The 22,626-nt window shown below is 36.2% G+C and overlaps 1 protein-coding gene across 8 annotated transcripts in view; it reads left to right on the top strand.

Moving 5' to 3' along the window:
* The window catches only part of LOC126483035 (diacylglycerol kinase theta), a 733,775-nt gene that overhangs the window by 631,700 nt on the left and 79,449 nt on the right, over window positions 1-22,626 (top strand). For all 8 annotated transcript variants that reach the window (XM_050106590.1, XM_050106584.1, XM_050106589.1 and 5 more), the window contains one exon: window positions 4,176-4,305. In XM_050106590.1, coding sequence (XP_049962547.1) covers window positions 4,176-4,305 — 130 coding nt within the window. The remainder of the gene's footprint in view (window positions 1-4,175; window positions 4,306-22,626) is intronic.

Genomic DNA, 22,626 nt, shown 5'->3' with positions numbered 1-22,626 from the left:
CTAACCTAAGGACATCACACACATCCATGCCCGAGGCAGGATTCGAACCTGCGACCGTAGCGTAATGACAAGGCCGACTCTGCATTGGTGAGGGACAAGGCCCAAAGAAAGAAAGAAAGAAAGTTACGAAATTCTTCTTCTGTTGCCCATGCTTACATATGTTACTCCAAGCAAAATTTGTTGTTGTCTAAGTTCTTAGTTGTATGACAGTTCTTGATGAATGTGGCAACTCGTCTTTCTCCATTTCTCCTCCGTAACAATTATGTACCTGTGGCCACATGATGATCAGGCAGATTATGTCAGCTGTTTTGATGTCTCTAATTCATTGTTGCAAATAAGTAGTTCATTAATTTTACTCTTCATTCCTTGAATACCCTTAGCAGTAAGAACAGGTGGCATTTTATACTGATTAAATATAAATGAGTGGACATAAAATTTCTGATGATTGTCACAAATTTTCAACTAACAGTTGTTTTTATGGATGCAGTATACAAAAATTATGCTGTTTCATTTCTTTCTCAAATTGAATGTTGATCAGTTGCACACCCAAAAACTTGGAACTTTTTACACTGTGTGTGTGTGTGTGTGTGTGTGTGTGTGTGTGTTTGTGTGTGTGTGTGTGTGTGTGTGTGTGTGTGTTTGTGTGTGTGTGTGGGACGGTGGGTGGGTGGGTGCATGTGCACATACATGCTTGCATGTGTGTGCAGGTGTGTTTATTGATACACTACATTAATTGGTGAGGTATGTTTCATTATACAAAGCTGAACGAGCTGTCCTTTTTCAGTGTTTAAAACTAATGTATTTGTGCAAATCTAAGTAATAACTTTGATCCAAACAATCATCTACTATTTTTCTTGTTGGTGTTTCTTTGCTCAGTTTATAGATCAATAAAAGTATTAACTCAGCCTCAGAATTTATAATTTATAGTATAACATTTGAGTGAATTTATCTATTAACATAGAGAAAGAACGATAATAAGTCTATGATCAAATCTTGTGGAATGCACACTTTGATTTATCCCCATGAAGATGATGTGACATCCCTGTTTAGGTCCATATCAAAGCCTGGGGAACACCCATTCTGATTTCTCCCCCTGAAAATGATGTGGCATCCCAATCTGTATTATTCAAACATCGTAGTGTAACTTTCTGCATATTGTGTCTTTAATAGTAGCTATGTTAGGCAGTCCTTTTGAATCCCAAGCTGTAATTGATGAAAGATCTGTGTGTATCTTAATAAACTGAATAATATTTGCCGTAACTTTACTAGAATGTGTAAAAGGTTTTGGAACTGAAAGTGGAAATTATATTCTTGTGAGCAATCTCTCAAATATTCTCATGTTCTTTTGTGATTTTGAAATCACTCTTATGATATGAAATTAATGATTTTGGTGCAGACATGGCGTGGTAAATACTTGTCCTTCCTTGTCATTATTTTATCACTATCCTGTCTCAGTATGAGACATAACCTGTAATAACTCCTCCACATCTTGAATTAAAATCAGAACTTATCATTTGTTAAGCCACTCTTCATATTTTTGGACATTTTCAGTAACATTGATTTGTAAACAAATGTATTATTTTCAATTGGTAATTTTTTGAGTGAATGAAACATCATTGTTTGCTTTTAAATGAATTTTGTGAGGTAACAGACCAATTCCAGCAAGCTGTTTGCACGTTTTTGCAACAAAGCTGTAGTGATTATCAGTGAGCATAAGATTAATTAAGATGTTGGGGGAAATATGACTAATCCAGGAAATGCTCACAGTAGATGACTACATGCATATGCAGGAGAAGGTTACTTTAAATATAATAAGTGACGTAAGTGATGGGTGTGGAATACGGACAGATTTCAGACAGTCCAGAAAGCTGTTAGTGTGTTTAGTTCATGTATGAATGATGGTTACCATCAAAAGCATTGTACTCTACACAAGGAGCCAAAGTCAGTATGAAAATTATGTCACTGTCTTCAGTCATCATTGTATTTTTCACAACACAATGGGCACTCATTTTTATTATTAACAGCAAATTACCAGTACAAAGTAAATATATTGGGAAGTGAGTGAGAATTCAAACCTCATGGAAAGCTACCTGTAAAGCACAATAAAGCTTTTAATATTACAAAAAAATCTATTGTGTTTCCAATCACACTATTCAGACTGATTTTATTTCTGAGAGTAAATCGTTAATAGGTGTGCATGCCTCTTCTAATGTAACCATGAAAGAGAGCAGTGTGTCTAGCTTTCCTGTGGTGTATATTGTGTGTGTGTGTGTGTGTGTGTGTGTGTGAGTGTGTGTGTGTGTGTGATGTCATCATTTAATTGTGTATTTGTTGTGACCTCTGTGCTTTTTTTGTAAATGTTCTTAGCTTGAATGAACGTGATGCTATGTAACAAAATTCAGATAGAAACATATGATTTGTTCTGGTATGCTACTATATCTTGCATGAAAATACCTGTGTGTCTGTTTATATAATTATTTGCTATGAAGATATTAGTGACAATTGTAATGTAAAACTCAATTCTTGCATTATATTGAGTATTGTATCGGGCATAATAGTTTTGATTTTTAAATTTGAGAAACATTTTAGAAGTCATGCACACATTTACATCTATCATTGGCATTTGATTTCCACTTTTCTGTTTTGGCTTTATTTGCTTTTGTTTTCAAGCATGTATGCTAATTATTTTCCCAACAAAAACTGGAGTTTCACTCCAAGTTCATATTTAATTTTTTGAAGGTTCAGAAACTTTTGATTGTTGAACAAACAAAACTTGGGAATGATACATTAGCTTTCAAATTTGGATGATGGGGTTAACTCAATGACAGCCTCAGTATTAAATATCCCAAAAGATCCCAGCAGTGTAGAATGGTACTGGAAAACAATAATAAAGGAAATTGACACAGGTGATCAAAACTCTTTCTTCACAAGCATTCTCAAATCTCTTTAATTTCTAATATGACCCTCAGAATTTAAAGTTTCTTTGTTGAGTTTTTGTTTGCAAGTCTCAGCAAAACCTAATTGGAAAAAATGTTATGAGCTATCATGTTTTTTTATCATTGTAGAACGTATTTTGCTAATAGCAGTATTATGAAAACTTCATACTGTGTCAAAGAAATTAAAAATGGGAACATAAGTGTATTTTAAAAGTTTTAAAAATGGCAATGTCTACATATGACATAATGGGCAATATATCATGTTTGTTTGAATGCAAATGATGTTCTCATGATAAATTGCAGTAAAGACATCTACCTTGTAGCACGTACTACTCACTTTTGCCCCAGTTATGACATTGGCATATCTTGACATGGACTCCACAAGCCACCAAAGCATTTGTGTCATAATCCTGATTCATATAGATTGATCAAGACCTGGATTGAAGGTGCACACATCTTGTTCATTGGTATCCAAGATGTACTCAATAGGACTGATGCTGGTGATCTGTCATACCACAGAAGCACACTTGTGTCCATGGGGTGTTCCACTTGTGGGTTGTTGATGAATTAAAGAGTGCACCTGATTGGAGATTAGGTTTCTGTAATGTTGCCAGTGAGAGATATTGGCAAATATATCAGGGCCTCTATATCACTCAGTGGAAACATTCCCCACATGCCCCATTTACAAATAGAATGTAAAACCTCTTGTAGTTACAGTGCATATCACTCCAGGCAGCCATGTTGCAAGTACCCAAACAGCGACTGATGTATCCATTGAGGGTGCTTGCATTCATACCCCATAGTGAGGATGTGTTTCACTATGGCCAGGCTACCGCTGATAAATTGTTGTTTTCCAGTATTAAACTGGTTAGTTGATTTTGACTCTCATCATCAATGTATTATTCATTTAATCATGAGTGTATACTAATACAAATTGATGTAGTTGTTTTTCTGTTTGTTAAAATGAAGTTTTACACATAATTTACATTTACCAACAGTGTTTTATGTTTGAATATTTATTATCCATTGAAAGCCAAATGTTGGTTGTTTATCAATCTCTTTAGACTGTATGAGTGTTAAAATTGAAAATTGTTAGTATCTTGCTTCTGCAAAGAAATTCTCATTATTAAGGACTTTTTGTGCAAACATATTTACATATTATATATTATTTTTATATGTAAATCAATGTCATATTTTTTTATTATTTCAGTAATGAATTTTTTATGGTGATCTTTGCAGCTGGATCCACAAGTGAAGACAACACGCAAATTTTCGTGATGAATAACTATTTTGGTATTGGAATTGATGCTGATCTCTGCCTTGATTTCCACAATGCTCGAGAGGAGAACCCCAATAAGTTTAACAGCAGGTAATAAAAGAACTGATTATGTTAAAAGTCAAGTTTAATGTGGACAATTCTTTTAATTACTTAGTGATAGTTAATTTTTTGTATAATAGTTAATTTTTGTATATCAGTTTGATGTTGCTTGAGAAGTGGCATAAAAGCCATGTGTTAGTTCATCTGGCAAAAGGAGAGAGAGGACTGGAGGTAACAATACCATTCAAGATTACAGTAGGAAAAACTTGTGACCGGGATCCCAGGAAATCCTACTGCTTAGTTGTAAAATAGTTGTTTTTCCTTCATTCCTCTCCTTATTATATTGTTGGCTGAAGGAAGTACTTTGTAAAACTTATGTTGGTGTCATCCACTGTCTGTAAGAAACCAGAAAGAACTAAGTGAAACCACTGTCAAATAAAGGTAGAAGATTATTTTGAAATTAGTGCACTGCAGCATATTCAGGCACAAACAAAAGAGACATCAGAGCCAAGGGCATCATCAGGATTACCCCAGGGAAATGTGATAGGACAGCTCTTGTTCTTATATAGATAAACAGTCTCATGGCTAGGGAGAACAACAAGTTGCAACTGTTTGCTGTAGTATATGGGAAAGTGTCTTTGTTGATTAACATTAGGAGGCTATAGGATGACTCAGGCAGCATTGCTGTGAGGTAAATGAATGGCATCTTGCTCTAAATGTTTGAAAATGTGAGTTAGTGCAGATGAATAGGAGAAAAGTCCTGTGATGTTTGTATTTAGCTTCTTGACACAATCACTTTGGTTAAGTATGTATGTATTATGTTGCAAAGCAATATGAAATGGAACAATCACATAAAGGTTGCGAGTAAGAAAGGTGAATGGTCAACTTTTGTCTCCTGGAAGAATTCTAGGAAAGTATTGCTCATCTATAGAGGCTACTGCATTTAGAGCACTAGTGCGACCCATTCTTGAATTCTGCTCGAGTATTTTGAATCCTTAGCAGGAAGGCATCAAAGTTGTTCTTAAGTGTGTTTGCTACTGAAGCTTGCTCCATTATTACTGGTTACATCAGACTGCTTGGAATGAACATAATACATTTTTCAATTTCTGCACCCTTTTTCCTTGCTATGCCCCAACACACATGAATTTTGTGCACACAGTATATGTTTAAAAATTTGCAGAAATCTGATGTAGCATGTCATGATTCCAAAGCCCAATTTAGGTACTTCTCAAAGTATTGGTACTGACTAACAATATTATGAGAAGGAAAGTTTCTACTCACCATATAGTGGAGATGTTCAGTCGCAGATAGGCACAACAAAAAGACTCTCACAATTTTTGTTGTGCCTATCTGCAACTCAGCATCTCCGGTATATGGTGAGTAGCAACTTTCCTTCTCATAATATTGTTACATTCCATCCTGGATTTTCCATTGTTGGTACTGACTGCCAGACGTACTGTTGTTAGGCTCCAGCTTAAAGACTTATTTTCACAGTTCTCCTGTATGCTTTTTGATAAGTACGTGATTAAAATCTTCATGAATGCTAAATTTATATTGCATTTTCTAATACCCACAAATCAACTCTATCTTGTATAGAACTACCAATAAACTAAACTATTCTTCATCATTTGCACTGCATGAAAGTATTTGATGGAATAATTATACATGGCGTAGAAACAGAATTTGACTAAAAGTATAGGGCAGAAAGAAAGCATCAAATGAAGGGTCTGCGGCTTGTGGTCTAGTGGCTAGCATTGGTGCCTCTCGATCATGAGGTACCAGGTTCAATTCCTGGCTGGCTTGGGGATTTTCTGTGCCTGGGGACTGGGTGTTTGTGTTGTCCTCGTCATTTCATCATTATCATTTGTGACAGTGGATAGATAGGATTGTGTAAAAAATTGGACTGTGTAAGAAATTGGGACTTTGTACGGGGGCTAATGACCCCGCAGTTGAGCACCCCACAAACCAAACATCATAATCATCATCATCAAGAAATAAAGGAATTTGAGTATAGGAATTAGGTATTGCAGTTGCATATTTATGGCGCTACATGTATCAATATCAACTCTGGCTGTGTAACGGTCTTGATGTCTGAAACTTGTTAGTGTTTTCCAGATGGAAAAAAAAAAAAAAAAAAAAAAAAAAAAAAAAAAAAAAAAAAACAGCACTCTCCTCACTATTGCTAGGTGGGACTTATTTTCAACGCAAATCATTTGTTTTAAATATCATTTCATCACACTGAGTAGGTACAGTGGTCTGACCAGAGTAGGTACCAATGAATGAGTGAGTGTTGTGAAGCAGCAGCATGGAGTATAATTTCATGTGGAATATGCATAGTGACATGCACTTGGCATGTGGTGCTACTCATGGCAATGGAATGATGGCTCATAGGATTTATCTGTACTTTACCCACATCGCAAGCTGTCTCAGGAAAATATCTAGGGTCAAGGAAAACTTCGTTAATTTTTCTTTTGTCCATCTCAGTTGCATGACTGTACAGTTAATTATTGCAGTGGTTACTGGTTTGAGGCTGACTCACACATTCTCAAACTACACACTTTGTTCTTAACTGTACCAGGTGTCATTTGGCTATAACAGTAAACACATAGGCTGTCTTATCAATGAGAATATTTGTTACTCACAGCTTGAATTTCTTGTAGAAAGCTGTTCATGCCTTTTGGCATCATCTTGTGTGACTAGTTGTGGTGAAGAACAACATGTGTGGTTTCAGAATGGGTGAGTCGGCCTGGAACCAGTAAACACTGCAGCAAATAATTTCATTTTCATGCAACTGAGGTGGATAAAATAAAAATTTATCAAATTTTACTCACTACTTCACAGTTGCAGATTTGCCTTCCTGAAGCACCATGCCTCAAAGCAACAAACTTTTGTGTCAGTTGACAGACACATGAGAGAGAAGACAAATTCCTTATAGGATAATAAGAATGATACAGGCACGAGTCACACAGTGTTTACAGTTGAGTTTGACTAAGTTGTGTTACACCACATAGATCAAGAACCAGTGACAAGTACCAGTTGAATCACTCATGAACTTGGTGTGGTCTGGCATCGTGTCTGAAGCGTCATTCATGAGATTGGTCCACATCCTTCCCAGTGACCAAAGGTAGAAGCTGTAGGTCTGGATGACTTTCTTATGCGTCTGGAATTTGTTGACTGATACATACAACAAGTAAAACGACAGTCACATTTTCCTGAACGTGTGTTGTTTACGGATGAAGCTTGCTTTACCTGTGAAGGCATTTTCAATACACTTGACAGCCACATTTTGGCACTACAGAATCCTCATGCAACATATATCCATTGTCATTGAGAGCAATTCACTGTAACTATATAGACGGAAGTTGTGAATGACTCACACATTGGCCCCTATGTTATATGTCAAAGGTTGAATGCTCACAGCTTCCATGTTTTTGAAACAAATATTGCTTGCACTAGAGGAGGATGTACCACTTGGAGATAGGCAGAATGCAGAACATTTGGTTGTAACATAATGACACAACTCCACATTTTCCACATGCTGTCCAAGGTCACCTAGACAGGAAATTTGCTGACAGATGGATTGGATGCGGTGACCTCCATGTTCACCCATTGGATTTTCTCCTGTGGGGCACCATGAGAGACAATGTGTATGCAAAATCAGTTGAGGATGAACAGAACTTCGTGGCTCATATTATGGCAGCAGCAGAAGTGATTGGGACAACTCATGATGTATTTCAGAAAACACACTAATCCCTGCATCGTCGCTATATTCTATGCCAGCATGAAAACGTGGTAAGTTAGAATATTTACTGTGACACATTCATGATGATTAAGTGGTTGCAAGTCTGTGTACAGGAGCATACTCGATTTTCATTTACTTTGACCTTTTTAGGACATGTTGTTACATTACATTACACATTACATTAATGCTTGTTCTATAGATCTTGAACACAACATTTCATAATGATGGGGAATGTGTCAGTTTGACAAAAGTTTTCTTTACACACCTTTTTTTCAGTTACTTCATATCTGAAAATCCATCTATTGAGTAGAAGGAGTTGTCATTCAGACAATCTTCTAATTGGTTTTTAAATGTTGGTTGGCTCTCTGCCAGACTTTTACTGCTATTTGGCCAATGACCAAAGAGTTTTGTGACAGCATAATTCACTCCTTTCTGTGCCAAAGTCAGATTTAACCCTGAATAGTGAAGATCATCCTTTCTTCTAGTGTTGTAGCTATGCACTTCACTATTATTTTTAAATTGGGATGGGTTATTAATAATAAATTTCATAAGTGAATATATGTGTTGCGAAGGTACTGTGAATATCCCCAGTTCTTTACATAAATGTCTGCAGGGTAATCTTGGGTGGACTCTAGCTGTTATCAGCTGTTCCTTAAATAAATGTCTGCAGGGTAATCTTGGGTGGGCTCTAGCTGTTATTCTGATTACATGCTTTTGTGCAATGAATAATTTTTCTCTTAATGATGAATTATCCCAAAATATGATGTCATACGAAAGCATTGAATGAAAACAGACATAATGGGCTAAATTACTGATGTGTTTTATCACCAAAATTAGGCAATAACTGTAATAGCGTAAGTAGCTGAACCTAACTATTTCAGCAGATCATCAATGTGTTTTTTCCAATTCAATTTCCCATCAGCGCACACACCCATAAATTTTGAATATTCAGTCTTAGCAAAAGACTTCTGTTCAATGTTTATATTTATCAATGGTGTTATGCTATTTACTGTACAGAATTGTACATACTGTATTTTCTCAATATTTAATGAGAGTCCATTTGCAGAGAACCACTTAATAATAATCTCAAAGTCATTATTTACAATTTTTTCAGCTGATTCTTGTTTGTTGGGTGTGATTACTATATATTAAGAACATTAAGGGACCCAAGACTGAAGCCTGTGGTACATCATTCTTGATGCCTCCCCAGTTAGAGAACTCTGATAATTTTTACAGACTATCTGTGCTGATAATTTTCAACTTCTGCATTCTTCCATTTAAATACGAATTAAACCATTTGTGCGCTGTACCACTGGTACCACAATACTTAAGTTTATCTAGAAGAATTTCATGATTCACACAGTGAAAAGCCTTTGAGAGATCACAAAATATCCCGGTGGGTGATGTTTGGTTATTCAAAGCATTTAATATTTGATCAGTGATATTTGATCAGTGAAAGTATATGTCTGTTGAACAGCTTTTCTGAAAACCAAATTGATATTTTTTTAATACTTCATTTTTACAAATAGTGATGCTACTCTTGAATACTTTATTTTTTCAAGAGTTTTGGATAAAGCTGTCAGAAGTGAGATTGGGCAGTAGTTGTTAGCATCAACCTACCCTCTTTGTTGTGCAATGATTTAACAATAGCATATTTCAATCTATCTGGAAAAATGTCCTGTTTCAGTGAGCTACTTCACATGTGGTGGAGAATCCTACTTATCTTTTGGGAACAAGCTTCTAGTATGCCGTTGGACATGCCATGAATTCCATGTGAGCTTTTATCTTTGTGTGAATTTATTATTTTCCTAATTTCAGTAAAAGAGGTGGATTGAATTTCGGTTGAATTTCTGTTTCATCAAATTGCCTCTTGCATATACTGCCTTTCATTTTCTAATGAATAGTTGGATCCTATTTTCTCTACAACACTTAAAAAAATGTTTTCTTCTGACTTTTTGTTAACAAACTTTTCATTGAGTTTGATAGAAATACAGTGCTTCTGTGCTGTCGGTTGTCCTGTTTACCTTTTAACAATATTCCAAATTGTGTTAATTTTACTATCAGATGTGCTAATTTCAGACATAATGCACATATTTGTGGACTTTTTAATTACTTTTCTTAATACAATGCAGTAGTTTTTATAATGTTCCCCTGTTTCTCGATCATTACTCCTCCTAGCTATAGGGTACATTTCTCTTTTCTGTTTATGAGATATTTTTATCCCTTTAGTAAGCCACGGCTTTTTAGTGGTTTCATACAATTATGTTTCACTGTTTTCTTAGGGAAACTGTTTTCAAATATAGTCACAAAGGTATGATGAAGTAGGTTAAATTTTAAATTAGCATCAGGTTCCCTGTACACCTCATCCCAGTCTGACTGTCGCAAGCGTTCCCTAAAATTTTCAGTTGTTAAATCGTTAATTGAACACACTATTTTGGAGGACTGTTTTGCATTACTGTGTGGAGCTGTCATGTACTGAAACTAGCTGTGCATCATGAACAGACAGACCATTCTTAACAGGAAAATTTTTTGTTTGATTAAATTTATCATGGTGTATAAAAACATTATCTATCAGTGCCCTGCTTTCCTGTTACCACCCAAATAGGAAAATTAATAACTGACATCAAATTGAAAAAACTAATGTCAGGCTTTCTATCAGACTCTTTCAGAAAATCTACATTGAAATCCCCACAAACAATAATTTGCTTCCCTCTGTCTGATAGATAGCATGACAAAGAATCCAAGTTTTTCAAAAATAGTTGAAAATTTCCCAATGGGCCTCACTTGCACATGCTTCTATATGTTGGTCTACACAAAACTTTTTAGTTTCAAAATTTTTCACACTATGACAGATTTTAACACATATGGCAACTCCTCCTCTCTCCATAGTGTCTACATTTACATGTGCTGCAAGCCTATATCCACCTACATTTATCTTTTACATATCTGTGACTATATGATGTTCAGACAGGCATAGTACGTCTATTCCTCCCTCAGTTTCTAAAGCTCCTAAACAAACATGAAGCTCTTGTACTTGTAACACGAAACATGGACACGTGATTATTTTTATTTCGAAAAAAGTGCTGTATGGCACGTTACCTAAGTATGATAGACATGTTTATGATGCTTTAAGTTTTTCTTGTTCTCATTGTAGTACAAACATTTTGTTTATTTATACATTTTCTGTGAATTACTTTCATTTTGAGCAGATGTCCAGATGTCAAATTTCTACTACATTCATGTAGTGCCAAGAGTATGTAACTGAGACCCCTAGTTGCTGTTCTCAAATTCCTTCATTTGTTGCTGTTTTCTGTCCTACACTTGTGGACAAATTGTTTCTCGACATCCTATAAAATTAGCCATCAGATAAATATCATTTGTACCTGGCACATTTTTTTTTTTTTCGTATGTAGTTTAATGTCTGTGAAGTCTTTAAAAACAGATCTTTAACTATCCTGCACTCTTTACTGTGTCACGTCCACATGCTTTAAAAATTTTCACTATTCACAGCAGTGTTTCAATGCTAGGGTTACTTTTTGATTCCATAGCTGGGTTTAAGGCAAAGAACTATTTCAGCCATGTTCAGAGCACATTTACATCCTGAAAGGAAGTTCCTAGAAGTTGTTTGATAGAGAGCAGAAAAGGCAGAAATCTGAGGCTGCAGGATCAGGTGAATAACATGGGTGCGAAATTACTTCCCAACCCAACTCCTGCATAGTGCTATTTGTCTGTCTTGCAGAAAGCAGGTGGGCATTATCATGGAGTAGTATCACTTCATGCAATCTTCCTGGTCACTTTGTTGGATTGTATCCACAAAACCTCTCAGTTGTTGACAACAAATGTCAGCAGTGATGGTTACATCTCAGGGAAGCAACTCGTAGTATGCTACACTGTCGTTGTTCCACCAGATACATAACACTATCTTTTGTGGATGTGTCCAGGTCTTTTACAGGGAGTTGCTGCTTCGTACGGGCCCAACCATTCCTTTCTTTTCCATATATTAGCGCAAAGACACCATTTCTTCTCATCAGTAATGATAAATGATATGAATCGTTGATGCTGTTCGTGAGTTAATCGATGATGAGCAAGCAGAGAAGCACATATGGCCACCTGCTGATTTTTGAAATTTTGGCTTAGAGCATGCGGTACCCATACACTCAATTTTTGAACCTTTCCCATTGTATGCAAATGTTGCATGATGGTGGAATGATTACAGTTCATCACATTTGCCAGTTCTCAAGGACACTCACATGGATCATTGTGGATTAATGCATTTAAATGATCTTGATCAAATCTCGAAGATCTTCCTGAATGTGGAGAACCAATGATGTCAAAAAAATCGGAAAACTATTTTCTTACTGTGCTCTGTCCAGTGGCATTATCCCCATACATGGTGCAAATGTTTCTGGTGGCCTTCACTGCTGTCATGCCTCTGCTGAACTCAAATAGAAGAATATGTCGGAAATGTTCTAATTTCTCCACTTGGCACTCCATTTTCTAACGTCCACAGGTCCACCCATTATCTCCAAATGACAAAATGACAATATGTAAACTTAAATAGCAACAGTGAACTAAAAAAAAATGACAGTTGATAAATAAACCCATAGCAACCATAATACCAACATGCAAAACAAAACTGCTACAAACTTATGCAGCAATCTAATATATCCAAATTTAATAAATATTTAGTACACACAGATAGAATTTGTGAAAAGTGCATAATTTATGGAAATGTAAATTACATATAGAATGTTATTACATTTTTCTACACATTCACTGCATACTGTGATCACACATCACACTACATTATATCACTATCACCATCACACACACTGTTGATGAATATGACCCATCTTATCTCAGGCCAGATGCAGGGGTTTGCATTATTTATTGGAGCCTGATGAAATGAATATGCACCCCAATGGAGATAGAGAAAGCATACTAATGAGAATGTAGTTACAGAGCACATTTAATGTAGGTAGACACAAATAGGGACAACCATTTTCACTCAGCCTTTTCAATTGAAATAAACGGTCTATTCTGCATTTAAGATCAGTATTGGTCTTCCGAAATTGACAGGTGCGTAAGGATAACAGCCACAATAGAAAGAAATGAAAACAATAAAATCTGTAAAGCCCAGCTTGATGTAACAATTTAATGTAAATACAGTGTGGTACATATACAATTATTTATTTATTCCGCCAATTTTTGTGACGTTGTTGATAATGCTAGTGGTGCTTGGTATTGTCTGGTGGTGCTTGGTATTGTGGGTCTATGGGTGAACATGATGTGTGATTATTGCTTTTGAGGTTGAAGTAATCTGTAGATGAATGTTCTTGTGGAAACATATTTGGGAAAGGAAATGGAATGAAGCTGTTGGAAATGAAGATTAGGAGTCTTTACATTAAGATCAAAAGATGTATTTTGTTAAAACCAGAAGGTATGGGAGATATGATGGACAGATAAGGAGAGGTGATTATTGTTTCATTTGGATGGAACATGAAGAAATGTACATTTTGGGGATGTGATGGTTGTAAGTGCAGCAGAGTATGATCGATAAAACAGTTGGGTTATTGGTGTCAAACTTGTGGTAAGTGTTGTAGATTTGAAGGAGTTTATTGTAGCAGAAATTAATAAGATGGCACAGGATTTGTGAAGCAGAAGCAGAGTGCAAGGTCTTATGGGTTTCAAAGCGAGTGACAGAAAATTAGTAGAACAGAAATCCCGGGAGTATTGGCATAGGAGGGGATAGGTCATATATAGATTTTAGAGGTGTGGAGGTATGCAGTCCACATGATCAGTTGGTTAGTGGTTTTGGTAGATTTAGTTCAGATTCAGATTCTTTATTAGCTGTTGATTAATGTAGTAGAATTGGCTTTACATTGATATACAACAGCAGTCAATATATTACCTATTGTAATGAGCTCTCTGTTGTTTGGTTAATAGATAAACTTTCTGTTTTAGTATGTGGTTGAGTGTTAGAGGTATTTTAAACAATGGAAGCTCCAGGTTGGAATGCCAACAATGTAGAGAAAAGATAGATTGCCACTTACCATCAAGATGGCATGTTAAGTTTGAGACAAGCACAATTAAAAGACACTTACTGATTAGCATTCGGCCACAGTCTTCATCCGAAAAACAAAGAGAAACATACAGGCATTCATTGAAACAAGCAAGCACATTTCATGCACACATGACCATCATCTCCCGCAGCTTAGACCAGAATGTTCGAGGAATAAGGTGTAATCAAACTCGGGGCCATCTGAGAATGCACAAGTGTCAGATAGATAGGATGCAATGTGGTTAGTTTTGCTTAAGTTATCAGACAAAGGGTGAATATTGTGCAAGAATACATAACAGGCAGTTGGGGTGTTTTCCAGTGAGGCAGTGGAAGACATTCCAGTACTAAGAGGAATCTGTGTTGAAACTGGTGCAAGTTTGACAACAGTCATGGCATTTCTGTGCCTCATTGTACCTGCCTCACTTGCAGGTCTGCAGAAAGAAGCAGTAAATCATCAGAACATTTGGTATCATGCTCTCATACCAAATTACAAATGTTTGTTAATGTGTTCACTGCAGCTGGTGTGGTGACACATAGCACTTGGTTCAGAAGTGGTGGAAATTTGTCCCAAACACAAACATGGTGGGTCACTTCACAAATGCTGTTAAATGTTTAAAGCAGAAGAATGATGGAAGTGGCTGCCACACAGTATGTCGGAAATCTGAGATGCCCTGTCAACAACTGACCAATGACTAAATTGCAGCGTACGACACATTTTGTAGCCCTGAATATAAACTCACATCCTAAGCTGACCACAACCTCATGATGTGCACTGTATCCAAGGAAACAGCAGTCAACAATCTGCAGCAGAACTGAGACCATGATCACTTTGTTCACAGTGATTAAAGCTAACCTCTGTGAGCAAACTCAAGACAGAAAAAATTCAATTTCAATACCAAAAAGCAAACTTCAGTTCTTCACTGTCATTCTTTACCTGTAACTGTCGTTACACTGGCTACAGGTACACACTTGGCTGCAGCTTATAGACAACACAGGCATATTTAAAAAAATAATAAAAAAAATACTGAATGATAGGAAGAAAAGTAAGAGCAAATAAAAACATCAATTCAATGATGAAAATGATGCGGCAAAGACTTAGAAATAAAAAAAAATACATTTAAACCAATTAATTGAATGAAAATAATAGTAAAACACTTTTGATCAAATTTATAAGTAAAACAAATTCACAACCTTTGATGAGATTTGAACCTATGACTTTCTACAAATCAGCTTTATATGTTTCTCATTGTCTGCACCAGAACACTGGATTAAGTAATTATATTTAGGATTGTAGGGACCCAGTCGCAATGATGAATTGCAGCCATCAAAAATTCAGCTTTACGCAGTGAGGTGTAAAGCTTATCTAATGGAAGCCAGTGTCTGTGATTATGATAACTGTGTAAGTGATGCTCAATCACATCATTTATGGAAGTACCTAACAGTGTTTGGTTAGTGTTGTGCATGAATGTGTGTAATGAACTGACCAATTGTTGTGGCAGTTTGGCAAAGGTGAAAGATTCAGGTGTGATGTTGAGCACTTTGATTTGAGGAAACTAGCTCCAGCTTGTGAAGTGTCAACCGTAAAGTAATTTTCATCGGACTGTAGAATACTGTAGGGGATAAGCTGTTGGAGAGAGAGAGAGGGGGGGGGGGGGGGGAGGTACTCCCTATGACTTCCTCTTCTACACAGATCATATGTATTCTATTTATATTACTACGGTGTCCTAAACTTCAACAGCTTATTACACATGCTCACACTAGCTGACAAACCCAGCATTGCCCGGATATTCATTTTGGCTATTTCCTGTTAGGAAACAAAAAATGAACTGTGGTTGTAATGCAGTATCAAAAAATCTCATTTCTATGTGTCTGTGATAACACCTTTGAAATTATCAAACAGTTTTAGTCCTCTGGTCATAGCTGCTTTGCGAGTACAGAGTGTGATTCTGTAAAGTCTCTGTGGCAACACCTCTCCATGGCTATATACATGGCTGTTCTTTTCACCTACATAATTTCCATTTCACAGTTGAAAGCTGCCAAAAGTGCTGCCAGATGTCAGGGATTTCCTTAAATTGATTTGACACTAAGAGTGTCTTAGTAGCAAAGAATAAAAGTATTAAAACTTCATGCATGGTGCGGCATATTTTTCATGTATCTCAGTGTTTATGATGTCATATCTCTTGAAATATGTGTCATACAATGGTATATTTGTGTAGGTACATTTACTGACATATGTGGCTACAGTCTGTAAAATATGTTGCAAATAGAGCAAGTAGCATAGAAGTAATAAATTTAAACGTGATACACAACGCAGCAGTTTTCCATGCATCTCATTGTTTGTGGTATCATATCTCCTGAAGTGAGGTACCATGACATAATTTTGTAGGTGCATTTAGCAGCATATGTGGATTCCGACTGGAAAATTTATTGCGAGTAAAGATAGTATCACAGAAGTAATAAATTTAAATGTCATGCATGTTGTGGCAGTTTTTCACGCATCTTATTGTTTCTGATGTAATATCTCCTGAACTATGATAGGTAGGTCGTTGTTACCCCCTCAGCGATTGTTACCTGATGTTAAGGAATATGTGTACCAACTTTGGTTGTAATTGGTACAGCAGTTTGGGAGGAGATTTGGAACATACACATATACATAAATCCATTTTTATAATGTGTATGGCCACATACCTATAATCTCACCAGCATATCCCATACTCTCACAATCCCTCCGATCTAAACCTCCACTAACCTGTTTCCCACTGCATTACCTTATCTTTTTCCATCTTTCTTCTGTCCACAACACTGACAAGATGGCTGCGAGTGTAGAAATGTGTGATTGTAACTTGAGAAATAGTTATAGTTAGGTGGTTAAAAAGGGAGTTTTTGAGAATTGTAATACTGAAATAACAATGCTAAAAGAATGAATTGCAAACTTACAATTCATAGTCATTGCTTTAAGAAGCATATTGGTTCACTCAAGAAAGAAAATTGGGATCTACGATCAAAGCCAACACCAAGTGAAGTGATGCCAGTCAAAAGTACTAAATCATCCAAGTGGATAAAAGTGTCATATAAAGATAGTTTTCCAACTTCAAAAAGAGCAACAAACTCTGCTAAAACTGTTAAATTTTTCAATAAAAACAAATATCATGCTTTGCAGACAAGTGACTGTGATATTGACTCTCCAAATGATCATGAACTAGTAAAAATCAGTGAGCTGAAAATGAATAGTGGGTTTGCAAAAAATGTCAACAACAAACACAAATTATCAAGGAAAAAGGGTAATGTACTATTGCTAACACAGAGTCTCTGCAGAAATCTATCCAGCATGAAAGTTCGCGTCATAGTGGTGACTAGTGTAGTGAAACCAGTGGCGGGATGTAAAAATGTTGTAGACGCTAACTCTCATATGAAATTAATGCAGGAAAATGACTTTATCATCTGTATAATGGGATCAAACGATATGGCAAAAAATGAAGCAGATGTTTGCGTGAAAACACTACTGAATTTTTTACAAGCTAACAGATGCAGAAACATGGTGGTTGTCATACTGCCTCATAGGCATGATCTAATTTATAGTTCATGTCTGAACAAAGAAATTTGGAAAACAAACATTAAAATAAGGAAACTGTGTTCACAGTACGCTAAGTGCGATGTACTGGATATAATCAGGCTGCATCGAAATCTGCACACGAAGCATGGAATGCATTTGCACTATGAAGGGAAAAGATTTGTTTGTGACTGTGTTAGTGAAATAATTAAAGAAAAACTTCTAAGGAATAGAACAATCTGTCAGCTCCCTGTACATCCTTCCAACAACAGCAAGGAAAACAAAATGAACAAGAAAGAAGAACGAAAATACAACACCACTGACGATCCTAATTTAAACTAAAGGTATGTGATGCTGTAAATATGACTCCCAATCATCAAATCGTGAATATGATCAATCTAAAATTTATTGTGGTAATGTGCAGTCCCTGTGTAATAAGATTGATGAAATTAACATACTGTTAACAGATGAACTTATAAGATATCTCGTGCATTTCCGAACACTGGCTTAACACAGAATTAATCCAGAATACAAAGATAAACAAATTCATTTTGGCTTCTTACTACTGCAGGAAAAATAGCAAGCCAGATTTTAGTGACCATCTTGCTCAAATATTAAGCATAAAAATAAAAGGCAGTATTAGTAACAACATGTCTTTAAGAACCTCATGTAGAAGTTATAATCAGGATAATGTAAACTACTTCAACAGCTTATTATAGAAAGAAAAATGGTCAGAATTGTAAAAAATGAACAATATAATGGAAAAATTCAATACTTTCATTGATACTTATTTCTTTCAAATTGCATTCCCACTGAAAACTGTAACCATACCGGGGAACTCTAGAACAAACAGCTGGATGACAAGGGAAATAACAGTTTCATGTCGGAAGAAATATATAACTCAAAAAAATTCCTTACCTGAAGTACATGCATACTAAAAGGAATACTCCAAAATATTAAGAAGTAATAAAAGCAGCAAAAATAATGCATAATGATGAACACATGTATAATTCAGGTATTAGAGTGTCATAAAAAAAGAATCTGGAGAATACAGACAATTTTGCACAAATATAGCACTATCACAAAAAAGTAAAAAAAGTAACAAACCTCATTGAAATAGCCAACACATTTAATGATTTTTTTATAGGTGTTGCTGATAATATGTTGCAGTCAAACTTTAAGAGCACCCAGCAAATGAATATAAAACAAGTGCATGTAGAGGATCAATGTACATCAGTTCTGTTTCAAAAGATAAAGTAGCTAAAGCAATCAAAGGCCTAAAAAATTCCAACTCTGGAGACATTGATGGTATACATACAACAACATTAAAGAAGAGTGCATCAAACCTAATTGAAATACTCACACACTTATGTGACTGCTCACTTCAGGCAGGCACTTTCCCTGATGTATTGAAAACATCAGAAGTTATTCCAATATATAGAAAAGGTGAGAAAGATAATGCAAATAACTAGAGACCCATCACAATTTCCTCCGGCATCTCTAAAGTATTAGAAAAAGTTAGATATGACAAACTTACAAAATTTATAAATAAAAACAGCATCCTATGTAATGAACAACATAGATTCAGAAATAAGAGGCCAACGACAACTGCTGTTTATGACTGCATCAGTTCCATCCTAAAAATAGGAATCAATAGGAGTACATATTGATTTGTCAAAAGCTTTTGACATGATGGATCATAAAATTCTGCTATCAAAAAGATGCAAGATATGGTATTCTAGGTCTGTCCAACAAATGGATCAGTTCCTACCTGAATAACCGTAAGCAGACAGTGTGCACCAAGCACAAAAATATCAAACTAAACACTGTGTCTGGACACTTACCTGACTATAAACAAATTAAATGTGGTGTACCCTTGGGACCCCTTCTGATCCTTCTGTACATAAATTGTCTAAACTTAAATGTTGATGCAGATAAAACAATCATATTTGCAGATGACACGACAATTCTACCAAAAGGAGACAGCAATCAACAGTTGCAGCAGTCAGTAAATGTGGTCATGAAACAACTTAGCAGCTGGGCACAGAATAATAAGCTTGTAATAAACAGTAAAAAAACCATTGCACTAAAATTCCACAATGCCCCCTACAAGGACATGTTTATCCCATTGGTCTCTATCAGTGATGAACTAGTTGGTAACTGTACTGAAACCAAATTCTTAGGACTTTGGCTGCAGAGCAATGTCAAATGAAATAAGCATATTGAATATCTTAATGCAGAACTGAGCAAAACATGTTACCTTCTTTGCTCACTAAAATTATGCTGTAGTGAGAAAACAGTAATGAATGCATATTATGCTTACTTTCATTCTTGTCTTAGATATGGGGTCACCTTCTGGGGAAACTCTAAAATAGCTAATAGTACTTTTAAACTCCAAAAAGGGCTATTAGAATCTTGTTTGGGTGCAAGCCTAGAGACTCTTGTAAACCTCTGTTTAATAAATCTGGTGTTCCTCCATCACCGTGTGAATACATTATGGAAATCCTTCTATTCTTTAAAATAAATGTAATAGGTAACCACTAAAGAATGCAAAAAAACTGTGATATACATGATCACTTTACCAGATAAAACAGAAACTTACATATAACCCAAATCAGTTCAGCTCTGTGCCAAAACGGTACTTTTCACTTGGGAGTTAAGCTTTATAACAAACTTTCTGAAAGCATAAAAGCTCTTACTGAGGTCAATATCTTTGGAAAATCTCTAGTCATATTCACAGCATCACCGCTTTTACTGTATTGAAGATTATTTAAGTTTAGGAAGTGTGTGTTATATAAATACTTATGTAAAAATGTGTTATTGTAACCTTAAATACATATGCCTAGAAATGACTTTCAGCTGTATATTTATAATTTGACTTGACCAATGTCTTACGCGAAAGCTGCTTTGTAGACAACAGGACCAATAAATACAACAACAGCAACAACAACAACAACAACAACACAAACCATCCATTCCGTGTCCAGATCGTGTACTGCCTTTTCCCCCACTCCAATCCCCCCAATTGCGAGCATTCTCTTCCTCCATCCCCCCCCCCCCAATCTCTTTCCCCTTCTATCCCTCAGTCTTTTTATATCTCTTTTATGCTCTACCCTCTGTACTCATTTCATATTGTTGTGCAGCTGCTAAGTCATCTGTTAAAAGCCCTACCTCTGTCCCGCTACCCCCCTTCTTGTGTTTTTCCCCACACCCTCTCCACCTCCATCAGTTCAGGTAAAAGCTTTCAATAATCTGTCTTGCCATGGCCGCAGGTATGTATGTGTGTGTGTGTGTGTGTGTGTGTGTGTGTGTGTGTGTGTGTGTGTGTGTGTGTGTGCGGGCGCACAAGCGCGTGCGCATGTGTGCGCTCGCAATATTTTGGGAGCTAGTGTTAATGTTGTTTCTGTTAAGAGTTTCTACTCATCACACACCAGCCAAATAGTTGAGTAGTTGCCTTTCCTTTCCCTTATTTTACACATTGTTTCATCCAGGATGCCATGAAAGAGAAATTCAGAACATGGGAACATGCAAAGAATTGTTTGAGACTGACCATCACTTACTACAAATAAAAATTAGGCCAATCCCAAAAAACAGAAAGACAATGCAGAACAAAATTATAAGACAAGACCCAGAATACTTGAAGATGAAAACAGACAAAATAATTGAAGAAATTAATTAAAATACAACAGAGAAGTGGACAGACCTTGTGAGACGATTCAGCAAGCTGTGCATTGGGGTCTATCAACCAGGAAACACAAATATAGATTGTGGAATGCAACTTGTGATGAGGTCATTCAATATAGTATCATGGCATGGAAGAAGTTTAGCAATAAAGTTACCAAAAGAGTTAAAAGGACATACAACAATAGTAGACTAAATGAAACTAATAAAGACTTCAAGAGAAATAACAAGAAAAATTTCCACAGAATGTTTAGGGAAAATATAAAGAGTTATCAGCTTCCAGGTACCTGTTTCAAAAGGAAGACAGAGCTATAGAAACAAATAGTAAAGAAAATTGCACATCAAGAAAGTAATACCAAATCCAAATTTGAAATCATCAACAATCACAGAAGTAGGGGAGATTTTAAAGAACAGAGCCCTTGAGAAGATACTATTATTGCTGAGATCTGGAAACTCAAAGACCAAAACCTCACAAAGAAAATTCTCACAGAAACATGGATTACAGAGAAAATTCCACAGCAGTTCACAAAAAGGATGACAAGTCAGACCCTAATAATCACAGAGGTATCTCATTATTACTAGTCACTTACATGAATCCCCCCAGAGCATAACTCAACAGTTCAAAATCACAACCTGACAATGATAGGTGAGTACCAAGCAGGCTTCAGAAAAGCGAGATCCTGTGCTGAACAGATTTGGAATCTTTGAACGTTCCAGAAGGTCAGACAGATGAATAACACTTAGCAACATTTGTGGATTTCAGAAAGGCTTATGAATCCATAGACAGGCAGACTCTATTTGACACACTGGAAGAGTATGGAGAATGGAAAAACTAGGACAAACATTCCACAGGCACTCATAGATACCAACCAGCCAAAACTGGTTCTGTTGTGTCATAGCGTGTGACTGTGTCTGAAATAAGAGGATGTTCAGAAAAAAATTGTTTGTTGATAGGGAGCAGCTATTGTAGGAAAAGATGTTGTTCTGCTCTTGTACTATGATATAAAGTTAGGGGAGTTGTTTGGGGTGGATTGAGATCTGGATGCTTAAAATAAAGCTTAGAGGCGCAGAAAATAAAATGACTTTGTTGCAGCAGTAGATAGCTAGAATACAGAAGAAGCAGCAAGGAAGATTCAGTGGAGAATGTGTAGCCTTTTTAATGAAAGGGTGTTATAACTAAATGATCAGGCATCGTGTGCCTTCTTCCACAATGGGGAGTGAATGCAGTTATTTGTCTGGATGAAGAGAGGTGGTATTAGGTCTGATGGGAAATGTGATACCTGATTTGGCTGGTGGGTGCCTAACCATACAATTTGAGTAAGTATGATGTGATTCATG

Source organism: Schistocerca serialis, chromosome 1 (genome assembly GCF_023864345.2).
Source record: "Schistocerca serialis cubense isolate TAMUIC-IGC-003099 chromosome 1, iqSchSeri2.2, whole genome shotgun sequence".
Lineage (NCBI taxonomy): Eukaryota > Metazoa > Arthropoda > Insecta > Orthoptera > Acrididae > Schistocerca > Schistocerca serialis.
The sequence above is the reverse complement of the archived record's forward strand: the minus strand, read 5'-3'. Positions and strand labels throughout refer to the sequence as shown.